General features: G+C 43.7%; 7 protein-coding genes across 7 annotated transcripts in view; 3 read left to right on the forward strand and 4 right to left on the reverse strand.

Annotated features, from left to right (window-relative positions):
- C922_00055 (DNA-directed RNA polymerase subunit alpha) overlaps positions 1-493 on the reverse strand; it is a gene marked incomplete at both ends in the record, with an annotated part of 2596 nt that extends 2103 nt beyond the window's left edge. The window contains one exon of the mRNA XM_008815672.1: positions 35-493. Within this exon, the coding sequence (XP_008813894.1) occupies positions 35-493 (459 nt within the window). The remainder of the gene's footprint in view (positions 1-34) is intronic.
- A 1656-nt stretch (positions 494-2149) lies between these two features.
- C922_00056 (protein disulfide-isomerase) lies at positions 2150-4331 on the forward strand (the record flags this gene model as incomplete). The annotated part of the gene is made up of 4 exons (XM_008815673.1): positions 2150-3262; positions 3414-3741; positions 3971-4077; positions 4248-4331. The coding sequence occupies 4 exons, from the start codon at positions 2150-2152 to the stop codon at positions 4329-4331; spliced, it is 1632 nt and encodes a 543-aa protein (XP_008813895.1).
- A 647-nt stretch (positions 4332-4978) lies between these two features.
- C922_00057 (hypothetical protein) lies at positions 4979-6011 on the forward strand (the record flags this gene model as incomplete). Its single annotated transcript, XM_008815674.1, has 3 exons — positions 4979-5288; positions 5448-5609; positions 5824-6011. The coding sequence occupies 3 exons, from the start codon at positions 4979-4981 to the stop codon at positions 6009-6011; spliced, it is 660 nt and encodes a 219-aa protein (XP_008813896.1).
- A 238-nt stretch (positions 6012-6249) lies between these two features.
- On the reverse strand, positions 6250-9906 carry C922_00058 (hypothetical protein; the record flags this gene model as incomplete). Its single annotated transcript, XM_008815675.1, has 3 exons — positions 6250-6528; positions 6669-9633; positions 9830-9906. 3 exons carry the CDS (start codon positions 9904-9906, stop codon positions 6250-6252), a joined length of 3321 nt encoding a protein of 1106 aa, XP_008813897.1.
- A 468-nt stretch (positions 9907-10374) lies between these two features.
- C922_00059 (hypothetical protein) lies at positions 10375-13387 on the reverse strand (the record flags this gene model as incomplete). The annotated part of the gene is made up of 9 exons (XM_008815676.1): positions 10375-10410; positions 10666-10710; positions 10886-11045; positions 11308-11375; positions 11564-11641; positions 11754-11866; positions 11967-12037; positions 12177-12948; positions 13186-13387. The coding sequence occupies 9 exons, from the start codon at positions 13385-13387 to the stop codon at positions 10375-10377; spliced, it is 1545 nt and encodes a 514-aa protein (XP_008813898.1).
- Positions 13388-14351: 964 nt separating this feature from the next.
- On the reverse strand, positions 14352-19226 carry C922_00060 (hypothetical protein; the record flags this gene model as incomplete). Its single annotated transcript, XM_008815677.1, has 1 exon — positions 14352-19226. One exon carries the CDS (start codon positions 19224-19226, stop codon positions 14352-14354), a length of 4875 nt encoding a protein of 1624 aa, XP_008813899.1.
- A 1610-nt stretch (positions 19227-20836) lies between these two features.
- Positions 20837-22100, forward strand: C922_00061 (hypothetical protein; the record flags this gene model as incomplete). Its single annotated transcript, XM_008815678.1, has 4 exons — positions 20837-21348; positions 21573-21654; positions 21738-21824; positions 21999-22100. 4 exons carry the CDS (start codon positions 20837-20839, stop codon positions 22098-22100), a joined length of 783 nt encoding a protein of 260 aa, XP_008813900.1.
- Between the last annotated feature and the right edge of the window lie 479 nt (positions 22101-22579).

Genomic DNA, 22579 nt, shown 5'->3' on the forward strand with positions numbered 1-22579 from the left:
CCGCTTTCTCAGCTAGCTTTTTCAAAAAGCACACAAAAAAGGAGTAATAATTGTGAATCTTCAAATTATCATTCTTGTATTTATAATCCAAAATGACATTTGTTAATCCATCTGGGGTCCTAAAAGCGTCCTTCGGAAATTGAGGTTCATATCCACTAGTGGAGTTTCTCTTCATTTGTTCTATGTAGGCCTCCACTTCTTCCCGTTTCACTTCATACTTTTTTATGAAGTTCTTCTTTCTCGCCATTTTATAATCATCGCTCGGTTGTTCCTGTGGTTTCCTGGTTTCCTCTATCTCGTCATTTTTGCTGAACACGATCCATTTGTTCTGTTCCCCTCTGTTGCTCCTTCTGGGGCGTCCACTGCTACGGCGGCGACTGCTAGTGCAGCTTCCTGTGTAAAGTTTTTCCTCGCCGCTGCTTCCGATGGGCCCCACATTTTGGTAACTTGGGATGAAGCAGCTCTTCCGAATTTGCAAAGCTTTGCAGGTCATAAGGAGGAGGGGGGCCCATGCAGGAAGGCCGATCAGCCGCATCATATACGGTTAGTTCGGAACGGGCGATATTTCTTCGTCCTCGCATTTTGTGTTGTTCCTTGGGCAGTCGCGCGGCGTCCACTGTGGAAGTCAACACACAAGTAGGAACTCATTAACGCGTGTTCCACGGGGCCCTCTTCTTTTTCCCCCCTTCGGCTACCCTCACCCAGTCGCGTGTACCTATGCAGCTGTTACGGCATTTGGAAGTCACCCTTTTCTTGTCCCCTTTGTGAAAATTTTTTCTTTTTCCCCTTCCCCTATGTGCTCCTCATTTTGAACAAGCACGTTCGCCCCAGCGAACTGTACCCCCGTGTGTGTTCGCGCAACTTCGCACATCCGTACGTACCCAGAATTGTATTGGGCACATTTGGCCGCCGAAATGGAAGCGCGGTGGTGGGCTGCTCGATGGTCCACTTCATTCTGGTTCCCATTCCGATCGTCGACATGTCGAAGCCGCGAGTTTATGCCCCCACGTGGCGGTGCTCACCGCGCCTGGCCGTATTTTTCTTCCTGCTGGGAATTTCCCGCCCGCTCAGCGGATCCAAATGCTTATCGACGCAGATTCCTGTGCATGCGAAGTTACGAGAGGAATTTTCCCCCCTTGGACGAAGGGCAGTTGACAGCCTTTTCCTATTTATTCCGTTTTTTTCCCGTCTTCCGCTCTTCCCCGCCGTCAACCACAGCACACATTTCGGTGAATTCTTTTTCCCCCTTGGACCCGCTCCTCTGCTGGTAGAAAAATTTGCCCCAAAATGACATTCCTGCGGCAAGAAAAAAACTGAAGATGCCTCCTTGTAGAGGGAAGGGTTTGTCCATCCGGATGAGCTTCCCCAGTTATTCTTGCCTGAGCAACCGTCGCCCCGTCTGCGCAGCGGTTCTGGTTGATGTGAGTCTTGACAAGTGTGCCCCGCTAAACGCGTTCTGCTGCCCCCGCGAGGTGATTTACCATGTCCCTCCTATGTTATGATATGTTATTTTTTTTTTTTATTTTTTTTTTCCCCCTCTCTAAACGATAAACTCGCATCAAATGACGCGCAGACGCCGCGCGACGGAAATTCCGAATGGCATGCGAGTGCGAGTCTTCCCAAATGGCACAGAGCGGTACACACAGATAGAACAAAATAAAACGGGCCGCGACTCCATCATGAATGACATGTAGCGTAACGGTGGTTGTCTGTTTCTTCAGAGAAATATATATATTTTTTTTTGTTCCACAGAATTTGTCCAAACAGTGCTGAAATCTTTCCAAAAGGGTGAGGACAAATTTTCCGAAATTTTTTTTTTCTCCTCTGCTGTGGCAGCACGAAGGCAGAGTGCACAGAGGGTTCACCTGACACAGTTTGTAAGCGCATCCCTATGTGTGGTTAGTCGCGTGGATGGATGTATTCCAAAATAATTTCGACACGAGCGTACTTATATGATAATCACGCTCAGAGGGAGGGGGGGAAGAAGTGACCCGGGAAAGGCGTGACCGAGGGAGGTGCGACCGAAGCAGACACGGACGGATGTCTATGCAAACCGCGTATTGCTCCCCTACAGAGAGCCGCCCACTTCTATGTTAAGCAGTGGAGAATTAACTTCAACGCACACCACGAAAAAGGAGAAAAAAAAAAAATGAAAATAATCAAGCTGCTACTATGCATCTTAATCGTAATCAAGGCATGTAGAACCAGCAACGATGGAGAAAAACAGAGCCAAATAATGTCCGTGGACATGACCCACCTGGAGCAGATGCTAAAGGATGACAAGATTTTCACCTTCCTCATTGTCTACACACACTGGAGTCAGAGATCCAGTTCGCTACTCGAAAATGTGCAAACCATTTCTAATCTTTTAAAATATGACAACAATGTAAGGATAGCCAAAATAAACGCTGCTGTGAATAGTGCCGTTATTCACAAGCTTTCTGTTTATAGTTACCCTGCCCTTTTTATGTTAAGAAAAAATGAGAAGTATCAGTACAAAGGAGTCAACAGCATCCGAGGCATAATGATGTGGATATATAAATACCTTGACAATAGTGTCTACTCGATTGAAAATAAAAATAAGCTGGACATGTTCCTCAAACTGGATGAATATAATAACTCCATTTTATTCTTTATCAACAGAAAGGAAAAGGATACTCATCTGCTCAAAGAGCTAATCAACATATGTATCCTAACAGGGAATACCTTCTGCTTCGCTCTTACTGACCCAAGTATCATCTCCTATTTTGAAAATCAAGTGATGCCAGAAAGGTATCACTTTAAATTAGAAGATTTACAGAGCAAAGACATGTATGGAATTTTATTCAAGAATGATGACTTTGATCAGTACTTCTTCTTGATTGACAAGAGCGTAAGCATTTTATACAATCCTGGCTACTCCGTGCAGGAAAAAAAACAGGAACTAACAAAATGGATACAAAAAAAAATCGAACCCTTGGTTATTAAATTTTCTGAGTATTATTTCCCCCTTTTTTTCTCAAACGATACGGTTACTTTTTTTATCCTATACGACAATATACGTGACTTGAACAAGTCAGATATTATAAAGTGTGCGAAGAAGTACCCGAATATCACCTTCTCCGTGGCAGGGAACAAGGAGGTGTACGAGAAGAGGCTCCTCAACGAGCTACTTATCGAGCAGGTCAGCAAGCCGATCATGCGAATCATCGAGTTTAAGAATAACATCACCGTTCCGTACAAGTACAGGCCCATCAGCGACGCCGTCGAGATAAACGAGCAGGTAGGGGGAGATGAGCGGCAAGTATATACGTTGGCGTAAACACTAAAGCGCACACCAACTGAGTTACACACTGGAGCGCAGACGAACCGACTTACACACTTCCCCCGTGTGCACATCTTCTGACACACTTCTCCCGTCTTCCTCCCCGCAGAGCATCGACCAATTCATCCAGGACTACCTCAACGAGAAGAAGTACTTTTACCGAAAGAGCGAGAGAGCGCTGCCGGACGAATTCAACCACGGATACGTAAAAATAATAGTGGCCGAAAACTACGATGAATACGTGTTTGACAGAACGAAGCACGTCGTGGTGCTTTACTACGCCCCCTGGTGCGGCCACTGCTACAAATTCGAGCCTGTGTATAAAGAAATCGGAAAGAGACTCAAGCTATACGGAAAAAAATTCAAGGATTACAACAACGACGTTGTCATTAGCAAAATCGACGCGGTGAACAACGAGATATACAACATCCCCATCGGTGAGTGACACAGGGGGGGGAGGCGTGGCCTGCAGGCATGTGTCGTCAATACGGGCAGTAGACGAGGGCCGCACGAGGAGCTCAGGCCGTTTCCACCCCCACACAGACTGCGCAACGACATTTCGTTTATCCATATTTCTACGTGTACATATGTATGCGCCTTGTTGCTTCCCCTGGCCAAATGACCCACGTGCACATTCGACCATCCCCCGTTCATTCCCTGCCGCAGAGGGATACCCCTCCATTTATCTTTACACGAAAGAGAACAAGAAGGCGCCCATCAGGTACCGCGGCCCGAGGACCGTGGAAAGTATCATTTCGTGGATTTGCGAAAAGGTAAAAGGGATAAAAACAGTGCATAAGTTTCCATAAATAGTAGGGATGGTGTCTTCCAAATTTATGGGGAATTTTGAATAAGGACACCACCGAAGTTGAGTAGTTAGCCGGTGAGCCTTCTCCACTCCTAATTCAATTCAGTTGAGTGTTTTTTTTTTTTTTTTTTTCAGACCAATACAGATATAGACATACAGCAATTCCGTGACATCGATTTGGACGATGAGCAACTTTTCGAAACATATGAGGAGTTGTGAATGACCTGACAGTTTAAGGCCCTGTTGGGACGTCCGTTTTGTGTGTATACGAATGTGCATGAGATTATTTAAGCGTATCATATGTTATATTATCGCATATTATCACATCATGTCTTATCTTATCACATGGTGTCCCATCTTATCACATCGTATCCCATCTTATCACATCGTATCCCATCTTATCACATCCCATTTGTGTTATTTTTTTTAAGTGTGACCCTTTAACCACATTTGCGATGCCTCTCCTCTACATATTTGCACGCCCCTTTTCAAAACCTTACCCATTCCAATTTGTGTGCAAATTGGACACTTGCAAATGTTCATTTAATTAACAATAGGTTTGCTTCCTCATTAAGTAACTGCTTCATTTTAGTTATCAAAACATTTATGACTTTTTGTCTTTTACCTCTTTTGATGAATTATTCATTTAAAGTATCTGTTTGCGAAAAAAAAAAGAGAACTGTCCCAATTTTTTTTTTTTTTTTCTTTCAACAATGAAAAATAGCTAGTCACCTGACCTGTTCATAATATATTGACTTTTTCGTGACCTGGTCTGATATGGCCATTTTGTTGACCATTCTGTAGCATTGCCAACTTAGTCGCATCTCCATTTGCATAGGATCCTCTTCCCCTCTCACGTGTGCAACATGTCTCAGTGTGTGTGGGAACTCCTAAGCATCGAAAAATCGTTTATCACAGAAAGTGAAAAGTGTGAAACAGACTCAACATACAATTCCTCCCAACACTTTGAATGTCACAATGTCCGCAGCGCGGCTATAAGATCGGAAAAAGTGGACTACGATTACGCAGAGGGATTGTCTCACCTGTCCAAGGAGAAAAATGAGAGGGACAAGCTAAAGTTTGAGAAAATTATGCACAAGTTTTTTATTTCAGACATTTCCAAGTATGTCAAGGCTTACGTGAAGAAGAATGACAGCAACATTCGGAGCGAAATAGGTAAAGTGCATGTCGTTTGTCCACCCAAGTGGGCCCACAATCGTACACATGGGCAACCGCCTATTTGCGCAACTGCCTATCTGCCAAACTGCCCATCTCTACAACTTCCTACATATGCATCCGCGCTTTGACTGCGTGCGCCGTGGCTCCTCCGTGAAGGCATAACGTCCAGCGCAGGTACCAATTCGGAGGAAGAAAGGAACTGGGTCAACAGCTACATATACAACTTCATAAGCTACTGCCTCATGACCTACAACGACTGCAAGCACTACATCGTTATAACGAGCAGCAGGAATTTGATTCAGAAGTTGACGGGCACGGGTAAGACGAGAGCTTCAGCTTCGGCAGGGTAAAAGGGGGGGGGGACAGTTCTACCAACTTGTGAGCGAAAGGTGCCGTCCGAGCGAAACAAATGGGAGCTCTCTCCACCCAAGGCACACAAAAAGGCACAAACGATGCAAACATGACGAAAAAAGGACGAAAAAGTGACGAAACAATTACGCAAAACAGCTGCACAACAACTGCACCTATACAGGATACGGCTACTACGGTATTTACTTCACGAACGGGAAAAAAATCGGAGGGCTTGGCAATCTGTTCATCAACATAAAACAAGTCAGGCACATAAGTTACAGCATCATGAAGACCCTGCAGACGAGGCCGGCCTCGGACAGATCCGTGTCAAACAATGACGAAACAAGCAGCTTCACATTTGCGCTTTAGGTGGGGGGCGGCTGCATCGTGTAAATCAGTTACCTTTGCGAAAAAAGAAAAAGGGAATTTTTTTTTTCATCTTTTTTCCGTTTCGCGTAAAACTATGAGTGGGTTGCCCCCCAAAATGGAGCAATAATATTTTCTCTTTTCTCCCCCGTGTTGCACATCAGGGGGGAAATGTCCGCATGAAACTCAACCCGCTTAACCCCTTCTCCGTGTAGACATCTCTACCCGAGGGGCACACCTATCACAACAGCTGAGTAATAGTTTCCTTGTAGAAAAAAAAAATCTTGGACAGGGAATTCCTGAAGTCTTTAAATACGAATTCAATTTCGTCACGCAGATAATCGAACTTCTCACAGGATCGTAGCTCCCTGTTTATTTCTATCTTCAATTTGTGATCTTCAATTTTGGAGAAGTATGAGCTGAAATGGTCATAACACTTGAAGAATTCCTCGCACAGGATCATCCCAACGGTGTGCACTTCTCCCTTTGTGTGTCTCATTTCTTTGAGAAGTTTGTACAACTTTGGGGTAGGGAGGGGGGGGGGGAAAGTAAGCGAACGGGTTTTGTGTGTAAGTAGGCATATCGAGGTGCTTATAATAAAAGAATATACATACGCCAGAACAAAGCAGCGCTAGAAGGGCGACCGAGAAACTGACTTACCAAGAAGACCTGTCTAGAAACCAAAGAGTTTAAGTATTTTATCTGCTTCAAACTCTTTAGGCGTACCAGAAGACTTAGAAAAACGTTCGTGATTACGTGAATTATGTCCGCCTTACGACATAGGTTATGCTTTATCGAATTTAAAATAAATTGAAATGAAAATATATCAACAAAGTGGAAAGAAAAGTACGAGACATTCTGCGCATTCATGGTAAATGTGTTTTGATCTTCATTTAATTGATTTGTTTTTTTTTCACGAAGGCCTTTTTCATTCCCCCTTAGAACATCTATCAGGGCATACCTCCTGGTTAGAAGTACGTTGTACACTTTACGCCCCACTGTAAAGATAAGTGGCACGTGGAAAAGCACATTCGTCTCTTTAAACGTCTGCTCGTAATTGTCATAGTAGAAATGCTTCTGCGTTATTAGCAATTTATTTTTATTTTTAAAAAACTTCAAAAATATTTTAGGCGGCCCAACTACGCTTACGTACGTTTGCACTATCTTCTCCAAGACGTAACTTTGTTTTGGGGAAGCAGCCACCTTTTTGGAAGCGACCGCCTTCTTGAAAGGAGCCCCCTTTTGAGGTATTCTTCTGAGGGCTGGCTGGACCCTCCCCCATGATGCTATTTTGCTTGCTCTGTTTTTTCTTCCTCTTCGTGGCCTTACACCAGGAGTTCTCTTCCGCTTCGCACTTCCGATTGGCTTTCTTCCAGGATTTTTGGCCTCCTCTATGCAGTAAGCCTGGAAGCGCTTCTTAAAGGGGCGCTTCAAAAAGGAGGAGCTCAAAAGGTGGGTAAAGGAAGCCCCCCATACTGTCTCTTGGCTAGCACACGGTGCTTCCTTGTGACGTAGGCGTCCCCCCCGGAGCGTAGACCTCCTGGCCCCGCCAACAGCTCTCTGAAGTTGACCAAATGAGAATTTCCTTTTCCTTCTAATGAGCGCCTTCATAATACGTGCACACTTTTCATACGGATTGTAGTTGAGGAAAAATGGCTTCACATGAAAAAGGCGAAAAAAAAAGTGAAAGAATTTAAAAAATTTTCTTAAATTTATGGAACAATTGTAAAATGTGTAGAAGAGCAAATTCATGATGAGGGAGAAATAGGGTCTCGTCATCACGCTGATCATTTTGAAGATGTTCATTCCTTTGTTGTAAGTTAGTGTATTGTAAAAATGGTGGATATCTTTCGAGTACATATCTTCTCTGCATTTTGTTTCTCCCCCCCTCGAAAAGTCCAAAGCGTGGTTATACACGTTCAGAGTGTCAACAAGGAGGATATAAAAATGATACTCCAGCGTGAACCAAAGGGTTAATTTCCACCTGTAAGAAGCAAATCTACTCATTTTAGATAAAACCGATTTAGACAGCCTCAATTCGTAGTATCTGGTAAGCCCCTCTTTCAACCACAGATATTTGGCCTTCTTAAAATACAGGCAGTTTCCCCAGAAGGAGTGAAAAATTTCGTGCACAATTAGTTTGACTAGTGAAACCTTTTTGTGGAAGTCCACTTCCAGATTGTTTCTATTTTCGCTAAACACTGTACTTCCCGCAATTAGCGACATCAACAATGTGACACAGTTGTGATTTTCCTCCCCTGCATACTTATACGTGTTTAGAATCATGAACTGGATGAAGCCACTCTCTTCCAACATGGCGTGGAAGACATGTATTTTCAAATACATCATTAGTGTTTCTTTCACCACGTGGAGGAAAAAGTCGTGTCTGCTTCTTTCATTGCTGCTTTCTGAAGGTTCTCCCTTTTCTATGTATATAAAAACGGAAATTCTTTTTACCTTCAGTTCTACTTTGTTGTATAAGCCGGCGAACAGGCAAAATGTGTAGCTGGTAATTTTGCTCGTCTCGCAAAAGTGGTACGTTATGAATTTCTTCCCTCCAGATGATGCTTCGGTGAGTTTTCTTCTCCCTTCACTTGGCTGGTACAACTTCCATAGTTTTTTAGGACCCCCAATTGGGGAGTGCATTTCATCCTTTTTTGTCGCTGCATTCCTCCTGTTAAGAGGCGAACGGAATAGGTCTGCTTTTCTCGAGAGAGGTAGCCTAGTATACCAAGGTACCCTACTCCACCGAGAAGCCTTTCTGCAGTGCCTCCTTCCGATGGACCCCCCCTGGAGACGCTTCCAAAGTGAAGAGTACAGTCCGCCACCTCCCTGACTGTAATACACCCTCTTGAGCCTACTATTCGTGACGACCAAGTCTACTGGGCTTACAACACGGATAGGGGTATCTCTATCACCATGTGCCTTCTTATCATTGTGACCATCTGTGAAAGAAGAGTTGACGCCTGGTCCTATTGGGGGTTCACCCCATGTCGACTCGACGCTGCTTGCTCCATTTAGCTCAATTTCAAACGAAACCTTGAGCCTAAATTTTGCCCTATGGTTGTTGTAAAGCAGACATGGAAAAACCAGAGGGAGGTAAAAGTATTCACAAAACGTATTTATATATGTGTATCTCCTTTTGCTTTCAAACTTTACCCTTTTAAAATGAAAATGGAAAATTTCCCCTCCATTTGGAAGAACAAAATGAAATCCCCTCTCTTTGTGTTCCTCCTCGGTAGGGTCTTTCCCCCGAGGAGGGGTTTCCACACATTTTTTTCTCTTCCTCCCTAATTTTCTATTACTGGCAGGGTAAATCCCTTCCGTTTTCTTCTCTCCATTTTGGTAATAGAAAAAAGTGACCAATTTGTATACCCCTATCTTTGTGGGCTCTTTCAAATGAATGTAAAAATTGTTTCTCTTTTTTTTTATTTCAATTCTCTCAATTTGGATGGCTTTGCCGCAGGATGAAATTAGAGCCACCTTGATGATTCGCAGGTGGTCCGTGTCAGCATAAATCTTAATTCTTTTTCTCTTTCCCAGAGTGCTCGCATAGTAGGTTACGCATTTTCCTAGGTATTTCAAGGGACGCCTCAGTTTTAGGAAGTGAAAGTGGAGTTTGTACCTGTGCGGAGAGGGGGAGCAGACAAGAAAACAGATATGAGGTGGGGCAAGAAGACATCAGAGGAGGTTAAGCAAGACAACATCTAATAAGGTGAGAAAATACGTGCCTCTTCGGCAACACTCGCTGTGCTAGCTGTCACAAAGATAGGACACGTTTCTCCTCCTCTTTTTTCCTTTTTTATTTCCCTTTTTGGTACATTAACGGTGTCAGGGAGGTATCCGCCTCGCTAGATTTTCTCAAATGGTACAGATGCGTCTGCCAGGGGGTCTCCATTTAGTCGTCCCGCACTTGTCCAAATGGGGAGGTGAACAAAAGAGGCGACAGCCATACGGAGAGGTGTCCATGCAGGGCGCTAACCAAAAAGGTTGAATAATCGCTTCCGATGGTAACCAGACGGTGAGGCAACCGCACCAAGGGTTAATAAAAAAAAATGAAATGGAGGAACAAACGAGAATACCAAGGGAAAGTTCAAAGAGGCCCGAATGCCCATACAGGTGAATAACTATGAAAGTAAACACACCCATGAGGCATGCCTATTCGTGCAAAGGTACGCCAGCTAATGTCGAGAGCGAGTGACGTACACCGCGCAGGGAATACACCAACGTGAAATTTAAAAAGAAAAAAAAAGTAGGGACGGAATAAAAAAAAAAGGAAGAAGGGAAGAGAAAAAGGGAGAAAAAAGGATAGAGCAAAAGGGAAAAGGAATAGGGGTGGTTTCCTTCCTGGGAATCAGCGGTCAAACTAATCTATGTGGAAATTTTCATTGCTTAAAATGTGCTAAGGGGAGAAAAAAAAGAAAAAAGAATAAAATAGGATAAAATAAAAATAAAAGATAGAAAATAAACAAAGCAAAGCAGAGGCAGCCGCCGTAGGAGTGGCACACGTACGTGCCGCTTCTGGCACAAAACCACGCAACGAGTCTCCCGTCAAGCCGCGAGGGTCGCGCTGTTCCCGGCGTCGCCATACATGTAGGCGCATAACGCTTGCATAATGCGTAACGTATAAAGATGGGCCACTTGGGCGAGACTGTACCTTTAAAAGCTTAATAGGCTTAACGGCTCGAAATAAAACAAAGAGCTGCGCGAGGTGGGGAAAAAAGAAATGGGAGAGGTGTCACCGTATATGCTCGTGTACAGGGCGCAAAGGAAATGAGCAAGAGGAGAAGCAAAAACGTGTGAAGAAAAGGGTGAACCGACAGACACATGCCATCCACGCCGTCTATCTTGACTACTTCACGTTCTTCTTAACTTACTATGACATATAAAACAATGTCGAAGGTGATGTCAAAGAACACATAAAGAAATTCGTGCGAGCTGTACAAATCGATATTCGATGGGGACAGGCACAGGACTTTGTAGACAATTAACAGAATGGGCTTCAGAATTACGGCGAAGAATATGACTCGATATTTTCTGCCAAGGAGCGGAGAAGGGGTGGGAGACAAAAAGGATGACAAAGGGGGGGAAAGAAAAAAATGTGCTTTTTCTCACTTGCACATTGGGACAATCTCTATCGCACTGATAAAAACATGCGCGCAGAACATCTCGTGATCGAGGGAAAGGTACAGATGGGGGCACGTTTTCAGCAGCATAGAAGGGGTAACGTGCAGTGCAGACTAGTTCCGTGTAGTACTGCGCTGTGCTGCTCTGTGCCGGACTCCCCATCTGCACTTACTTATAAATGTCATATTTCTTATAGAGCTCTGCGACGTGAAAGGATAAGTTTTCTTCCGATAGACGAGCCTGTACGGGGTGTGTGCAAGGCGGTGTGAAGGTGTGAACACATATAGATGTGTGTGTTAGTTGAGGGTGCGAGAAATTCCGTTGGGCCATCTCTACCATAAAGGACACCCCCATGTTTAGGAAGCTTGAACGGAGAATAACTCCCATGCGCTCGAAACAAGTGCGACGCGCTTCCTCTGGGCACTTACCGAGAGGAACGTCGACGTGAAGTTAATCGCAATGAAGATGAACAAATAGGCGAAGGCTTGTAATATGTACCGCGGGGCCTGTGGTGGGGCAGGAAGAACGGGGAGGGGGAAAAAACGGGACACGTGAGTGAAATGCACTCCTCGTCTGCTCGTACGCACAAATGCATTGCTACTGCGCGCGCCGCTCTACCTGGAAGTTCCCCAGAAATATTTCAAATATGCCCGTATAAAACGAAATGACGGAAAAGCAAATCATGAACTGAATCTCTATTCGGCTTAGGTGACTTCGAATGTACATGTCACCTGGGAAAGGGGCAAAAAGAAAAAAAAAAAAAAAAAAAATCTGAAACGAGGAAAAAGAAGAAGCTACTTCTGATACATGCCGCCAACCGCGCATCTTTACCCAGGGAGACCTGCAGATATATGATGAATGAAATTATTTCTTGGATTTTCTTCAAAATGTTTGCCGACACCCTGCAGGGAAAAATACGAAAATGTGTGAACATATGAAGATACCCACGTAGGCATGTGTCTGTGTGGGGGCCAAGATGAGGCAGCGGGATGAGGCAACACAGTGAGGCCGCACTTTGACCAACCACCGTCCCGTCCCTACCAGAAATAAAGGTACATGTAGCCCCGTTCCCGAATGAAGTTGACATTTTTGTAATTAAAATAAGTGGAGAGAAGGAAAAAAAGCATATTGAGGATCATAAAAATGTCCGTTCTTTCTCGATACTTAAGAAAATATAATGTTAGGATGACAACCAGGACTAGCAAAATGTAGGTGGTAAAGTAGAGTACATTGGGAATGAAGAGAAAGTCATGAGACAGATGTTTCGTCCTGTAATCATAAAAAACGATGTTTCCTTTTAAGTCAATTTTTAATTTGTTGTTATTTATCAGGAACAACATATATCTGTTCTTTTGGCTAATTTGTATGGTTTTTTTTATGTTGCCTTCCTCTAGTGGGTATCTTTTAATGCAATTAAAATGGGACGTAAAAATGTAATTTTCTTCGTTTTTTAAAGACGGCTCCAGTTTATTCTTCAGCCTAATGTAGTTGAGCCATTGGTCCGCCGTTATCAGAACAAGGAAAAGATTTTTCGATTTGTTGTTCCTCCTCCCTGTGCTTCCTTCATTGTGGATAGGTCCATTTGTGTACGGCTCCGAGCTGGATCTTTCCTCGATGGTTTTAGAAGCCTCCTTCGTCTCTGCCACGCTTGTTGTGGCTCCCTTTTTGTGAAAATACTCTCTGTCCACATTGAAGTTGTTCAGAATGTTAATGGAGTTTTTGTTTGCCTTTGCCAATATTTCTTGGTTTTTTTTTTTTTTTTTCACTAGTTTGTTCTCCCGGAAGTCGATGGTCATATCAATGTTGATTTCGCCTGCGTGGGGGGGAAGGGTGAGTGTAAGTGAAGATGTATCTGTAGGTGTATGTGCAGGCGTATGTTTAGGCGTATGTGTACGTGTGATCGTGGCGTGTGCGAAGTATGTGGAGTATAGGCCGTGCGTGGCATCTGTGGCGGTTTGTAGAGCGGGGGCAGATCTGTCAACACATCTAGGAGGACACCCGCTGCGACACTCCCGCCGTCTGCTCAAGGCCTGCTACTCCGCTGCTGTACCTTCCTCGACGGAGAAAAAATACGACGGCTTAAAATTGTAGTAACTGGCTGCTAACAAATGCTCATTTTTGTACAAAAAAATAAACAAGTCATCCTTATCCACAACATTTATGTTCAGAATGTACCCCTTACATTTGTTCATGCAAAATAAAAACACCAGGAGTAGTACACCTAGGTTAACATAGCGCGCTTTAAATCTCATTTTCTCGTGGCATTTTTCTCATTTACAAAAAATGAAGGAAAAAAAGGGAAAAAAAAAAAAAAAAAAAAAAAAAAACATAAAAAGAAACATAAAAAAAAAATTCAACGCGATGTTCTTCGTGATGGACGCAATGCAGTGTAACAGTTAAGTTTTGCCACAACGGGGCGGAATTAAACCTACGTGGAAGTGTGAATTATCTGAAATCCATTGCAGTTGCGGCAGAATGCGCAGCCAGGCGGTGAAACGACGAGATGACGAAGTACCTAAGCACGGGGGCATACGAACACGAGGAAATCGCAACAAACGCAGACACCACCGTAGGGGAAACACCGCCAAGTACCAACTCGCCAAAACACAGGACGAGAGTTGCGCACGGACCAGATTCAGACGAAAATTATTCCCTCGCGCGTTTTTAAAGGATGCCTATATTTTGACAAAGTGGAGACAAGTCAATACGGTGACGTAAAAAAAAAAAAGGGAAAAAAAAAGAAAAAACAAAACGGCACTGCAATGAGACAAACAAAGGGGTTATTATGTTATATTCACATAAACTCACACACAACTCGGATAAAATTGCGAAACGGTTTGGCAAAGATATGTCTGTTAGTGGATCCCTCCCAGTAATGCACACTACACATGAGGACAGCGCGCAGGAGAATGGATGACAAGCTGCACAGAGAGTTGTTGCAAAATTGGAAAGGTTGGCAAGACTGGCAAAATCGACAACAGTGTCTACCTAATGTGTGAAGCACAAAAAAAAAAAAAAAAGTAACTCATTCTGATCAACTGCAGCTGGGTTCCCACAAGTTAGTCACTTCAAACCGTGTCTCGGGGTGCCTACAGATGGTAAAAAAAAAAGGGGGTGAAAGCAAAAGGCTATAAGGTTAGGCGACGGGAAAACAGGACAACACGATAACTGCTCAGCTGCTTAACTTCTTAGCTGCGCTCGCGTCTGTTCTCCCCCTTACCGCTGAAAATAGACCGGGTCCAAATCGCGCAAGTCGGACGGGCTGTTCAGCACGGAGAAGAACTCCCTCGAGTTGGTAGACAGCTCCCTCGCGTCCATTTTGGCGACTTCACTTCCTTCGAGAAAAATCCTAAAATGACGCATAACTTCGTAGAAATAGGCCTCAAATGGGAGGGAAATCTGCCCTAGGTTGCAAAAATGTAGAGCCCTCCGTTGGTAAAGCAAACTATCAAAGTGTCTCATATGTTTAGAGAGAAACGTGTTCACCTTCATTTTCACTTCGTTTTGCTTCTCAACAAAATGCTTCAAATAAGCTTCATAATCTCTCACACATTTAGTTAACTTCAAATTTTCAGTTTCTTTCGTCTTTTCTTTAAAAATAGCGAAATATTTTTTAAACATGGCATCCATTTTAATCTTCCCCACAGAGATGTGTGGGAATTTCAGAGTGCCTCCTTTGGCGCAGTGGATGGTGGTGCTGGTGGCGGTTGGAGACTTCTTGTCGGCGGTGACAACCTTCCTGTTGGCGGTGGTAACCTTCCTGTTCGCCTTATTCACCATCGTGGCGCGCCTAGCGAAGTGACCTCGCCTCCGCCCCGCCACAAACACCGCATCGCTGTAGTAGAAAGAAAGAAGGTGCTCCAAAACGGACAAGCTGAAAACGGATGCCATGTCATTGGACGTGTTGTAGCCTCCCTCGAGGACACTAATGATGGGAAAGCGCAGTTTGTTCTGGAGAGACAAAATTAAGTTCGTCATATGAAAGTAGGTAGACGTGTTTTTCTTCACAAAGCCGTTATTAACAAAATCGAGTCTATGTCCATCAAACCCAGCAGATAGGAAGAGCAAATTTGGTCGGAAATGAAACAGATGAATTAATATGTTGTCGTGAAATAATTGGAGAAAATCTTGTTCATTCATATTTTTCTTCAAAGTTACATTAATGATGTATGGTTCCAACTCCACCGTGTCGTTTCCTGTTCCCGGGTAGAAGTAGCCATCAAATGCGTGAATCGAACTGAAGAATACGCTATTCCTGTCATTCTTATCCTTCCATCCCTTCCAACTATATATATCAACGTAGTCATTAATTCTGATTTTTTTTAATCCCAAATTTCGGATAATTTGTTCCGTTCCATTTCCGTGGTGGATGTCAAAATCGATCACGGCGATCCGCTCGAACCTTTCGTATTTATACTTTGCGTAGGACATTCCGATGGCTACATTATTCAGAAGACAGAATCCTTGACTCCCTGCTGCTCTATCTTCATCGCTTTGGTTAAATTGCGCAGCACCGTAAGTTCCCAGATGATGACCAGGGGGTCTAACAACACAGAAAATTTTTTTCTTTCTTTTCTTCTTCCTATGTATAAAATCCAGCGCTTCTAAAACCACTCCACTGGCATTCAATGCGCAGTTAAACGAATGTTTATTGACAAAGGTATCATTGTCTAACAAAATTAATTTGTCTACTTTTTCCTTTCCATTATTTGCGCTATTCCACTTTCTGCTTTGGATACCTCCTCCTGCGTTTTCCTTCGTATCGGTGCTGAGACTTTGACTTGGCATTTCTAATTCTCTCTCGCCCCCTTTGGTGTTGTCCCTCACTATGGAGAGTACCTCTCCCCTCGCTTCTTTATTCCCACAGGGAACACCCGAATTGAAGCACTCACTGCCAACCTCATTGGAGCCTTCCATACCTTCGCTTGCCCCTTCTTCGCAAACGGCACTGATAATTTCGCTACTATTCAAAACATCCATATGGTCCGACACAGCAAAGGAAGAAGATACATTCAAATCATCCGATGATAAGGAGAGGTAATTTTTCCTATTCTTCTTCGTGTTTTCCAAAAAATCATCGTACGGATTGACATCATCGTATTTATTCGAAGTGAACCTCTTTATCCTTCTGAGTAACATTTTGACGTACGAAATGTCGTGGACCCTTAAAATGTCATTTGCCGTTGCTTTCCTTTCCACCTTTTTCAACTTAAAGTTGACGAACGTGTTTAGCCTCAATATGCCATGTTTATTCGATATTAGGACGTCTAACCTGCTGGAGTTTTCCGGGATGTTCGTTTTAATTTTATTCCTCACGTAGGGATGGTCGCTGGGCTCTGGCACGAAGATGTGCTTGGAGCACTCGTTTGAGTAAAATATTTCCACTCCGTTTTGTCGGTCGATTCTTTTCTTCACAGGGTAACACCTGGCTGGTCTTTTGCCTTGGGGGGCTATCCGCGCACTGTCCACATGGGGCGCCTCTTCCACGTTGTGTGTGGTGTACTTCGTCTCTTCTTCTTCCATATTGTGTGTCCTGTGCTTCTCCTCTTCGTCTTCCACATTGTGTGTATTGTTCTTCTCCTCTTCCACTTGCGTAGCGCCCTCCCTAAGCCTGTTTTTGCGCACCACGAAGGCATGCTCTGCCCCCCGCGTCCCCTCATCGTTCTTCCTTTTTCTACTCCCCCCCACACACCGCTGACACCGCAACATCCCATTGCAGTGCCTCAAAAACACATTCATACAGTTGTACATGGAAGCGAACGAGCACAGGAAGTAGCACATGTCCCTCCTATGTAAAATGTAACAAAAAATCTCTTTATTGTAATTGTATAGGATTTTTAAAAATTCAAAATTTCCAAGCTCGATAATTTTCACCAATATGCTTAAGTACAGCTTTACAACAGCCGTGAGAAAAACGCTGTTAATTTTTTTGTGATAAAAGAAGTCGTCCTTTATGTATTTGGAGTGACGTTTATTTGCCTTCCTGGTGGGGCATTCCTCTCCTGTCTCTTCGGTGAGCATCCCTTCGCCGTTCGTCCCTTGAGCGTGCTCCTCTTCCCTGTGCGCCTCGTTCAGTAGAGTCTTCTTCCCTTGTGCCTGCTTTTCCTCCAACTCGCGCTTCAACCTTGGATCGTCCGGTTTGGCGTCGCCAGTGTTTGAGGGGCACTCCGTGGGATTTGTCTTCTTGGTGGCCCTCACTTTTGGGGACCCTTCCCCCCTTCGACCGCCTCCACCGTAGGCGCTTAGGTAAAAGAAAAAAAGATACTCGACCGTATTATGCAGCAACAGGAGAAAAAGGTACGTGTCGCAATTGTACAGAGTGCAGTGAATAGGCAACTCACACTTGTCATTATAAACCATCAGATTCACGTTCAAACGTAGAAGTAAAAAAATTATGTTCGCATTGGAAACTAAGCAAGCTTTATGTATGAGCGTGTTTTTATTATCATCCGTTTGGTCAAAGTCGATTATATGCTTCCACATTTCATGCAAATAGATTTTCTTCTTCTCCCTCTTTGGTCCTGTTTTCCTCTCCTGTCTTAGGTACTTCCGTATATCCTTCAGTACGTAATTTCCATACGTATATTCGATCTGCTTCTGCGATTTATTTTTTCCCTTTTCGTGTCGCACAAATTCGAGGAAGTTCTCTTCCATGCATAGTCCCTGGGGCGAATAACCCTTTCTCGGGGTACTCGCCTGGAAGCTGTTGTTCCTTTCTTCCAGCGTTGCACCTGATGGGTGCTCATTTTGAGTAGATTCCATAAGATGGATGCTCTCCTCATGTGTACAGATCCTCTTGGGGTAGTCCCCCTCCTCCAACGCAGACGCACCAACGTTACTATGCGTTGTAGGTATCCCACCGCTTTCCTCATTGGGGACATTCACTTCTTGTCTCAAGAAGGCCTCCACTTCTCTTTCCTCTTCCGAGTCGCTTAAACAGCTTGGACTCCTTTCACTGCTTACACTTGCACTCGTTGCACTTGCACTGTTGTCTGAAAGAAATGTATCTTCTACTTTGTCTCCTCCTTTTTTTCTCCTCTTCCTGATTTTTACCAGACTTTTTTTAACCAACAATCTGCTGCTACTCCTGTCGTAGTCGTCCAAGTAGATGGTGGGTACCTCCACGTGTTTAAAAAGGGGCGTCTTAAAGTACCTCCTTCTGAATGGCACTCTGTTATGGAGGTCCTTCTTCTGATTCAGATTCTCATTCTTCTCCTTCCTCTTCTCATTCTTTTCCTTCCTCTTCCTTTTCTTCTCTTTCTTCTTCTCCTCCTCCTCAGGGGGGGAAACCTTGAATATATCTTTTCCCCTCTCATTGGTATCATCCTTCGTGAAGAACTCTCCCCCCTGTGGCACATTATTTTGGCTAACCTGCTTCTTTCCCCCCCTCCGCCTCCCCTTATGGTACGTTCGGAAAAACTTGGGTGAAAAGGAAAACACTGGCAAGGAGTGATAAAAAAGGACAATTTTTAGGATCTTAAAAATCCGCTTGTGGTATTTCTTCACGTAAATACGAGAGAATAAAATTTTTATATAGCTGTCTTTCGAGAATGCATCGAAGAAGTTGGCCCCGCTCAGCTGAAGCAGCGCAGGGGAGGCATGGGATGCATGGAAGTCATGCAAGGATCCCATTGCAGGGGGAACATCCCCACCGTCGCACATATTCCCGACATGGTAATAATCATTGCTGGAGTTTTGTGCGTCCCTTCTCTTCACCTCGTCAACAATTTTCAGCTTAAACAGGAGGGAACAAAAATTGTTCGGCAAATTTAAAATGTATTTGTAAAAATTGCGGTATATTCTGAGCTTGTTACTTCGGAGACATTTCAGATAATTGTGTATGTATGGATAATAGAGCAGTAGGAAGGTGATGTACGCCTTGCAATAATAGAAGCAGATCTCAAGAGAGCACTTATTTTCGTAGCTCACGTCATTTATTATGTCCCTGTAGTCACTCTTTAAAATATAGCAGATATAATTTATTTTGCTATTAATAATGTTTAGTATCAATACATTGTCTTTTTTTTTTTTTTTCATTTTTTCCAGTTCGTATTCGAACCTGATGTTTCTTTTCTCCTTTGTGATCTTCATCTTGGTTTCTCGGGGGAGGGACGTGGCCACATATTACACGTATGGAAGGGAAAAAAGCTGCGGCTCTTTATCCACACATTTGGACATGGGTGGGTTGGATGGGTTGCATCGGTCGACACCTTGGGGGTGATGTAGGACGGCATCACATGCGTCCCTATGATGTTACCGCGGAGGATGTGCACGTGAAGTACGCATGACCGGCTTGTGCTAGCACAGGTGGGGAGCTATACACCTGCGTGGACTTTACTGCATTCGTTCCCGTGGGGGGGAGGGGCTATCTCCTCCGTTCCTACCATTCGTGGTTTTCGCGCGGATGCACAGGGAAAAGTGGACCGCGGAAGCTAGACCCTGGTGGCTAATCGGAGAAGCTGGCCTGCCAATATAACCGCACATATGCCAACATTCCCCTGTTGTCGGGTGGCGAAAGGAGGATCGCGCGAAGACCAAACTACATACAACGAAGGGTAGACCACCAAAACGACGTGAATGACACGGAAGAAGTATTTTTTCCCGGCGATAAACAAAAAAAAAAAAAAAACGCGCTGCGTATAACCGTTAAGGCACAAAAAGAACCAATGAAAAAGAGGGCATTTTTTTCAAAACCCATTTTAAGCAAAAGATAGGGAAATAAAAAAATAACAGAAAATTAACAAAAAGGGTAAAAATAAGAAAAAAAAAGATTCCGCAAATGTATGCGCGGTAAATGGCAATTTAAATGGCAGTTTTTTCATTCTCTCGAGAGCGGCAGGAAAAAAAAAAGAAAAAAAAGAAAAAGAAAAGAGAAACACTAAACCAAAGCGGTAGGCGTAGCAAAGTGGTATGCAATAATTTTATACATAACAATACATGCATATATATTTCCACGTCACGTTCCCGCTTGTTCTTCATTCATTTGAATTATCTTCGTCCTGAAACTTGGTAAAATTATTCCATTTTAACTGAAGAAGCGAAATGAAAAAGAATGGAGGAGGGGCACAATCAAACTGTAGTGATGATATCCCGCCGTTTGAGTATTCATTGCTACAATATGGGATTTCACTCGAAACGGGGAAAAAAAGAAAAGAATAATGCGTATGTATACTTATACCCACTCTGTGAGGGGGAGGGCGGCTTAGTTTGTAAATAAGCGCGCGCATTTGTATGTGCACACGTATGATAATCTATGTTGTGCCTCTTTTATTTTATTTTTTTTTTCTCACCTAAGGAAAGGTATTTTCTTCCTTTTTTGTGCCTTTTCCTGCCTGCTTTCCCTAAATTTCGCTCCGGGAGAACCAAAGTTGTGTAGTCCCTCGTCAACGAACTGGACGTTGCTGTTTTGCATACAACACGTAAGAGTTAGTTTGAAGCCCTTGTTTGTTCCAACTTATACATCGCCCGTTGTGTAGCTGGGTGGCGTAAGAAGGAGAGGGCGGCTGCCAACTTATGCAGAGTCGCACCTTTCCCACCATTGATATGTGCTGGACCAGCGAAAGGACAAGTGGCGAGACAACGAAAACACACAGGGTGTAGTGCCCGCCAAAGACGACACGTAAAAAGGGATTACTCAACATCGTCAAATAAGCATCCTCATTAAAAAGTAATTTCCACCACTTTTCACCGCCCTATGCAAAATGAACTATTACAACCAGAAAATCATAAACCGGGGAAATAACCGAAATGATAATGACGACCCCAATTTCGGGGCCAACGAAAGCAACCTAAATAGCCTAGGCAACGTTACAAACCCATATGTAAATAAAAAAATATATGAAGGTGGATACAACAAGGCAAGTAACAATGTGATCCCGAGTGCCCCCTTTGAAAATAACTTCTACCAAAGCAGTGCAGCACCAAAAGGTTTCACCTTCACACAGAATAGTGGAAGCAGCGTCGGCAACCACAATCACAACAGTGTGGTGACGAGCCCATTTAACAACCCGCCAAGTGCTAACCACGATGTGAGCAAAAGCGGGGAATCCTTTTTTGGAAGCTTTATCTCAACAAATAAAAATAAATTAAAAGAAAACGAACATAAACGAGAAGAGGATGAAGAGGAGGAGGAAGAACTGCCCTTACTGGAAGAATTAGGAATCAATTTTGACTTAATTTCGAAAAGAATGAAATCTGTTTTTATGTTTTACAAGTAAGGGAAGAAGTCTATTGGGGAAGGGGCATAACGTTCCACCAGTGTCGTCTGGCTAATAAGTGTGCACATAAAGAGGGGAGAAAGAGCCACATCGCACATTTGCGAGGGGTCTTCCAAAAATGGCTCCAGCTATGCGCAGTCTACATTTGAGCATTTTCCAATTAGCTCATTATGCCCTTATGTCACCCCTCCACCTGTCCGTCGTGGTCCCCTCCCCACAGAATCGACGACACGTTGTTCGAAAATTCTGATTTATCTGGACCTTTAATCATTGTCCTCGCCCTGGGGTTTATACTGCTGCTGGTAGGAAGCGCGCCGTTCTGATCGCTAAATAATCACTCACCTGTTAAATTACTAAACAATCGCACACCCTCCCCTCCGCGCAGGCCGGAAAAGCCTCCTTCAGTTACATATACCTGATCGGAATTGTCAGCAGCCTAAGCATATATCTTCTTCTTAACATGATGAGCCAGGTGGGAAAAAAAAAGTGAATGAAGTGAAGTGCTTCCCAGATGTTTCATTCCGTAAAAGTGGTGCACACTGCTACATGTGCCAGAAAAAAAAAAGCCACTTTTACGTTTTCATTCCTTATGATTATATCTGTTTAATTTTTTTTTTTCTTTTTTTCTGCAATCCCTTCACTTCAGAGTCTGACGCTGGACCTGTACCGTACAATAAGCATGCTGGGTTATGCACTGCTTCCCCTGGTCATTTTGTCTTTCATTTCAATAATTATCAATTTGAGGTAAAGGGAAAAGTCTCTCGTGAGTGGGCAGCACGGGTAGAAGCCCAGGGGTTAAATACACCAAAAAAAAGAAAAAAAAAAAACAAAAAAAGACCCCAATGGTGCCTCAACAGTGCGCACAAACTGCACAAAAAAAAGGGAAAACTTTGCCACTTCCGCAAATTATGCCATGTTTGCCATTCTGCAGATCGAAGAAGGGGTACACCATCTCCTTTTTCTGTATATCCTGGTCGGCCCTCACAGCGTCGCGCTTTTTCGAAGTGGTATGGGGAAAAAAAAACAAAAAATAAAATAATCACCTCTGGCATGTGCATGGTGTAGCGGTGGAGTGGCATACACCACCACCTCTGCTACGTACACATATATATGTGCAATTTGTGTGCATTTCTAACTCCCCCTTCATGTGTACATATATTGCCAAATGTTCTTTTTGTTTTTGTTTTTCTTTGTTCACCCGCCTTCCGTAGGCCCTCCGGATGAATA

Source organism: Plasmodium inui (genome assembly GCF_000524495.1).
Source record: "Plasmodium inui San Antonio 1 unplaced genomic scaffold supercont1.1, whole genome shotgun sequence".
Classification (NCBI taxonomy): domain Eukaryota; phylum Apicomplexa; class Aconoidasida; order Haemosporida; family Plasmodiidae; genus Plasmodium; species Plasmodium inui.